We start from the raw sequence: 6,891 nt of genomic DNA, 5'->3' as shown, positions 1-6,891 counted from the left end.
TACAAACTTTGTGACATGCTTGCTATTATGTATGTTTCCGTGTAACACATTGCAACTGTATTTTATTAAAGGAAGAACTTGATTTGCCTGAAATCCAAAGCGGAACTGAAGGATGACATTGCTATCCGGTGGATACCCATTATAAAGTTTACTGGGAAGAATATCTTTGGTGATCACTCGTAACCCAGTAAGATTGTCTTCCATAAACACGGTTTTAACAGTGAGTCTGTAAGTAACTGTGAAGGCCAGTTCTGGATCCACACGTCCTTCCACAGTGGAGATATTGGTTCTCCCTTGCGTTCTGAGTTTGAGTGTCTTCAAAGTCCATGACACCTTTGGTAAAGGCTGTTCTCCAACTGGAGCGCTTGCAGGCCAGTGTTTCCCAGTTGTCGGTGTTTATACTACATATTTTTAGATTTGCCTTGAGACAGTCTTTAAGCCTCTTTTGTTGACACCAGCATTATGCTTTCCATTTTTAAGTTCGGAATAGAGTACAGTGGTGCCTCTGGATGCGAACGGGATCCGTTCCGGAGCCCTGTTTGCATCCTGAAGCAAACGCAACACGCCTCTGCGTGGGTCATGATTTGCCGCTTCTGCGCATGCGTGTGACGTCATTTTGTGCGCATACGCGAGTGGCAAAACCCAGAAGTAACACATTCCGTTACTTCCGGGTCGCTGCGGAGTGCAACCCGAAAACGCTCAACTGAAGCAACTTTAACCCGAGGTATGACTAGAGTTGTTTTGGAAGGTGATAATCAGGCATCTGCACAACATGACCAGTCCAACAAAGTTGATGCTGAAGAAACATTGCTTCAACACTGGTGATCTTTGCTTCATCCAGTACACTGATATTAGTTCACCTGTCTTCCCAAGTGATGTGTAAGATTTTTCAGAGACACTGTTGATGGAATCTTTTGAGAAGTTGTAGATGGCGTTTGTAGGTGGCCCATGTTTCAGAAGCATACAGTAAGGTTGGTAGTACAATAGCTTTGTAAACAAGCATTTTGGTTTCCCTGCCAAACACACTGCACTTCAATCGGGAGAAAGCCGCACTTCCAGAGCTCAGGCGATGCTGGATTTCGGCATCAATGTTGACCACTCACAGGGAAGAATATCATGAACAATATTCTTCAGTGGTATTAGGACATGGCTATGCCATATTTTTGTCGGATTACAGACTTGTTAAAAAGCCACTATCTTTTCAGTTTCTGCACGGCCAGCTAAGTCTGTGATAATGGTTCTGAACATGCCTGCTTTGAGCATGATTCTGTTTGTGGAAAGGCTGCATACAGTTTTTTAAAACATAATGTTAATAGAGTATGTCCTTTGATAGTAGTATTCCAGTGTATTCTCTTCGTTTGCCAACCGTGCCTCCTCCAAACTGGGCACACCTATGACACTGAGCTTCATTTTGAGATTCATAATAACCTGAAACCTCCTTAAACATCAAATATCCTTCACAGTGTATGCACAGACTCCTCTACAGACCAGAACCGGACCAGACAGTTCCTTCAGTGCTCTATGAAGGGCCTTGTTCCAAGTCAACAATACGCATTTCCTTCTCCTTAATTCTTAAGATTACACGGCAGGCTTAATTTCTCACTGTGTTGGATCTGTTTTGCTTCAGTGAATCTTTTCTTAGTAGACAGCTGTGTCCTTGATGACATGCCCCCCGTCATAATATGTTTGTTACCAGCAGCAATGCTGTTTGTTGCCTCACTTGGTAGAGACAGAAGGGCAAATTTAAGGTCTCATCTCCATTAGATTGTGGCTAGTTTGAGGGGAAACTCAAATAGTGGATGGGTTGAAGAGGGAAGAATTTGCCAAACAAAACTAGCTGAGAATAGAGAGTATAAATGGGAAGAAGCTGGTCCGAATTAAAAACTTCTGATAGTTTCTCAGCACGCATTTTTTGGTGCAACCCTTGGCTTTGCCAAAACAGATGTTTCATTTTAATGAAATAATCCCAAAAGCTGTTAGGTTTCTGTGTGTTGCCACTGTGCAGTCCTTGGAGTCACAAGACTCTGTTTTGCATTCCAGGCATTCAAGGCTGTTGGAAGTCTCACGGAAGACAGGAGACGGATGTGACGTTACTGGTTTCCTGTTCCTTTGTGTTTCAGTTGCTCTCTGCTTTCAAAGAGAGAGCATGTATATCTCTGCTCCACTGTTTGCATAGTTAGAAATAAAACGCTCTTTGCATGCAATGTAGCTCATACTATCTCGGCTCCTTCCCTGCGTGCTGGATACTCTGTGTAATGGGGGGATGTGCTTGGAGCCTCATCAAAGGCTCAGGTCGCTAATCACGTCAGAGGACTCGACCGGAAGAGTCGTTCGGTTGAACGCAAGTCTGACAAAAGCTGGCTTACCAAAGGCAAAAGAGGTGTCTGAAACAGCTGCGATTTCAAACTTGCCACTCAGCTGTCTGAAAATGCTTTTTCCTGGCGCTTGTCGTTCTGCGATTCACTCCCAGAAGATGGTGGTGCCACAGCCTCAAGGCTTCCTTATAAGAAGAGAAAAGCCAAACATTGCTGTAACTTTTTGTTTCCATATGTGTTGTGTGAAGAGGGAGCCAGCTGGTGCCTGCTGTCTACAGCCCTGCCTCTATTTTTAAAAATTATTTTTTATTATAAAGTACACACATATTGCGAATATACAAGCATACAAACATACATTTCATACAATCCTTAAATATATACAAACATGCCTACATTCAGTCCCACAGATAATTCCTTTTCCCATCACCGTCCACCACCCCTCACCCCACCTTTGTGTTAGACTTCCAATCTACTGAATTCCAATTTCTTTCCACTTCTATTACTTTCTTTCACACACCTTTAACCTAATTTCATGCTTATTTTTCTATTATACCCCTGACCATTAGGCCCAGTCGTGACCGACTCTGGGGTTGCGGCACTCATCTCACTTTATTGGCCGAGGGAGCTGGCGTACAGCTGGTCATGTGGCCAGCATGACTAAGCCGCTTCGGCGAACCAGAGCAGTGCACGGAAACGCCATTTACCTTCCCTCTGGAGCGATACCTATTTATCTACTTGCACTTTGACGTGCTTTTGAACTGCTAGGTTGGCAGGAGCAGGGACCGAGCAACGGGAGCTCACCCCATCGCGGGGATTCGAACCTCCGACCTTCTGATCGGCAAGTGCTAGGCTCTGTGGTTTAACCCACAGCGCCACCCGCATACTTTCTGCCAAATGCAAAGGAAAACAGTAACGTCTGCACAACCAGTTCTAACTACTGAAAACCTCCTTTAAAATTGTGGTCTGCTTAAAGGCTGTGATTTATGTGTGCCTCCTGCCAAATCCATATATCCCCATACATAGTTTTGAAATAGTTATCATTGAATAAAACTGGGAGCGGGTTAAGATGCATTTTTTGTTAAATGCTGTTTTTAAAGGTAACAGACAGCCAAACGGAACAGGTTCTCCAAACTGCATTGCTGGCGATCCATGTTTTCTACCTTGTTGAACGGTTCTTGTTTTTAACAGTTGCATGCCATTAAAAAAAAAAAAAGCTGTCAGAAGTGCCTGGCATCATTTTCCTTCAGCTTAATACAGTCTGAATACAGTGGTACCTCGGGTTAAGTACTTAATTCGTTCCGGAGGTCCGTTCTTAACCTGAAACTGTTCTTAACCTGAAGCACCACTTCAGCTAATGGGGCCTCCTGCTGCTGTCGTGCCGCCGGAGCACGATTTCTGTTCTCATCCTGAAGCATAGTTCTTAACTTGAAGCACTATTTCTGGGTTAGTGGAGTCTGTAACCTGAAGTGTATGTAACCTGAAGCGTATGTAACCCGAGGTACCACTGTATGTGAATAAACATACCGGTAACTGATTTTTTAATTTTATTTTAAATGGGGAAAAGATGACGGTGAGGACAGGACTGCATGCAAAGACCTCTCAGTTGCTTTTATCTACTTCATTTTTAAAATAAAATATTACATAGGAAGCTCCCACATTCTGAGGCAGACCACTGTCCCACCCTATTGCCAACTCTGCACTGACCTCTCCAGTGTGTCACACAGGGAATCTCCCAACACCCCTCTCCCTAGGTGCCAGGACCTGAACCCAGGACCTGAGTGCAAAGTAGATGTCACTGAGCTATGGCTGGTTGAATATGTTTGTTGTTGTTGTTTAGTCGTTTAGTCGTGTCCGACTCTTTGTGACTCCATGGACCAGAGCATGGCAGGCACTCCTGTCTTCCACTGCCTCCCGCAGTTTATTCAAACTCATGTTGGTAGCTTCGAGAACACTGACCAACCATCTCGTCCTCTGTCGTCCCCTTCTCCTTGTGCCCTCCATCTTTCCCAGCATCAGGGTCTTTTCCAGGGAGTCTTCTCTTCTCAGGAGGTGGCCAAAGTATTGGAGCCTCAGCTTCAGGATCTGTCCTTCCAGTGAGCACTCAGGGCTGATTTCCTTCAGAATGGATAGGTTTGTTCTTCTTGCAGTCCATGGGACTCTCAAGAGTCTCCTCCAGCACCTTAATTCAAAAGCATCAATTCTTTGGCGATCAGTCTTCTTTATGGTCCAGCTCTCACTTCCATACATCACTACTGGGAAAAACATAGCTTTTACAATACGGGCCTTTGTTGAATATAACAGCTACTAAATGTGTTAGGTGCTTGCATAACCAAAAGAAAATTGCTGCTGCCCTTGCATATTTATTATATGAACCACTAATAAATGCCATCTCCAACTCCTTGAAAGATTCCATCAACGGTGTCTCTGAAAATTTGTACACATTGCTGGGGAAGACAGTCAAACTAAAGCTGGAAGAAGCAAAGATCACCAGTGTCAAAGAAATGATTCTTCAACATCAACTTTGTTGGACTAGTCATGTTGTGCAGATGCCTGATGATCGTCTTCCAAAGGAACTACTCTATTCTGAACTTAAAAATGGAAAGCGTAATGCTGGTGGTCAACAAAAGAGGTTTAAAGACTCTCTCAAGGCAAATCTTTTTTAAAAAATGCAGTATAAACACCGAAAACTGGTAAACACTGGACTGCGAGCCAGTGTTGGAGAGCAGCCTTTACCAAAGGTGTCATGGACTTTGAAGATGTTCAAACTCAGGACGAAAGGGAGAAATGTGCTAAGAGGAAGGCACGCTTGGCAAATCCTCACCATGATCACCTGCTGCCCGGAAACCTATGTCCCCACTGTGGAAGGATGCGTGGATCCAGAATTGGCCTCCACAGTCACTTGCGGACTCACTGTTAAGACCGTGAGTTAATCTTCCACAGAAGAATGGAAACAGAACACTAGGTGGTGTAAACGTTAGGCCCAGGCTAGCAAGACTGCTCTTGTGTTCTCTGCCTCTAGAAAATAGAACGGAATGTGGATTATCTTGAGAGTGCAGTTGCCCGATTCTATAGCCGTTGGTTCTGATTCTGTCACAGAAGGTCTTTTGGTGGGGGAAATCTAAGGCCTCCAAGCGAAGTGACTCCCAGGTAGCCTCTCGCCATGCCTGCAAAGCTCTGGAGAAGAGAACTGTATTCTGCCGGATTGCAGCATATTTGGTTCAGTGAGTGCTGGGGAGCAGGACAGAATGACCTAGTCTCTTCCCTTATTCAGCAGGTGGTGGTGGGGAATATATCTTCCTTGACCTGTTCCTGAAGGTCACATCTATGATCATCCTACATCCTCTTGTTGCACGTCTAACAAAATTCCTTTTCTACAGCTGCTCTCACTTTGATTTCACTGAGATCTTCTCTCCTGTGTTGTGGCTTTGAGAGTGTGATTTCCTACCAACTTAGTTTTTATGTATAACCCCTTGTTCTGAAGACGGTCAGGGAGAGTTCTTGAGGTCCTTGTAGCATAACTGCGAACTAAGTTACATTGGACAGCATTGTGTTTCCAACAATGATTAGGCAGATGCCTCTGGAGTCTGGATAAGTCCAAAGCAAGACTTGGAGATGATAAACAACAGGCTATCCCCTGTTGTTTATTTCCGACAGCTAGTATTCCGAGAGATAAGGTAAAGGTAAAGGGACCCTTGACCATTAGGTCCAGTCGTGGCCGACTCTGGGGTTGCGGCACTCATCTCGCTTTATTGGCTTCATGTGGCCAGCATGACTAAGCCGCTTCTGGTGAACCAGAGCAGCGCACGGAAACGCCGTTTACCTTCCTGCCAGCGTGGTACCTATTTATCTACTTGCACTTTGACGTGCTTTTGAACTGCTAGGTTGGCAGGAGCAGGGACCGAGCAATGGGAGCTCACCCCGTCGCGGGGATTCGAACCGCCAACCCTCTGATCAGCAAGGCCTAGGCTCTGTGGTTTAACCCACAGTGCCACCCGCGTCCCGGGATATACATCCTCTGTATTTATAGAGCTTTCCCTTTGACTATCACATAATGATCTTTTTTCTTATATAAACAAAACAGCAGCACCCCCACACAAGCAAGAGAGAAAAGTAGTTGTGAGGGAACTCCAGAGTTTGCAGAATTGCAAAAAAACGTTTAGGGGAAATTCTCTCTCCCCCCCCCCCCCAATTTTGGGAACCAAAAGCAAAAACGAAAACAAGGCAACCCATTGGAATGTTCGCTGGATACAGAATGCTGACTGAAACAAAGTACCGGTCTAGAGAGAGAATAGAGTGGTGCATTCTGAACAGAAGCACTTCATGCTGCAACATTTTGTTACAGAAGTTTGCTTTTCATATCTAATAGCCATGGAGCCTTGTCTCTTAGCATTGGTGCAGCTGGTATATTTATATCACACTCTTTCCCATGGGCTCAGAACAATCTGTAAAAATAAAGTCAGGTGTTTGTTTGTTTGTTTGTTTGTTTGTTTGTTTGTTTGTTTGTTTAAAAAAGCATAGCAGCAGTGTTGTGTATTGATGCTCAATGATGCCAAGGGTGGGCATATTCCAAGCTTGC

At 44.6% G+C, this 6,891-nt stretch overlaps 2 protein-coding genes across 2 annotated transcripts in view; both read left to right on the top strand.

Annotated features, from left to right (window-relative positions):
• The window catches only part of CARF (calcium responsive transcription factor), a 103,843-nt gene that overhangs the window by 30,035 nt on the left and 66,917 nt on the right, over positions 1 to 6,891 (top strand). The gene's annotated exons all lie outside the window — the stretch shown is intronic.
• The window catches only part of CNBD2 (cyclic nucleotide binding domain containing 2), a 39,771-nt gene continuing 38,291 nt past the window's right edge, over positions 5,412 to 6,891 (top strand). The window contains exon 1 of the mRNA XM_083473394.1: positions 5,412 to 5,536. Within this exon, the coding sequence (XP_083329520.1) occupies positions 5,476 to 5,536 (61 nt within the window). The 5' untranslated portion in view covers positions 5,412 to 5,475. The remainder of the gene's footprint in view (positions 5,537 to 6,891) is intronic.

The sequence above is a fragment of the Podarcis liolepis genome (assembly GCF_965112155.1).
Source record: "Podarcis liolepis genome assembly, chromosome: 1".
Classification (NCBI taxonomy): domain Eukaryota; kingdom Metazoa; phylum Chordata; class Lepidosauria; order Squamata; family Lacertidae; genus Podarcis; species Podarcis liolepis.
This window is presented reverse-complemented; position numbering and strand designations above follow the sequence as displayed.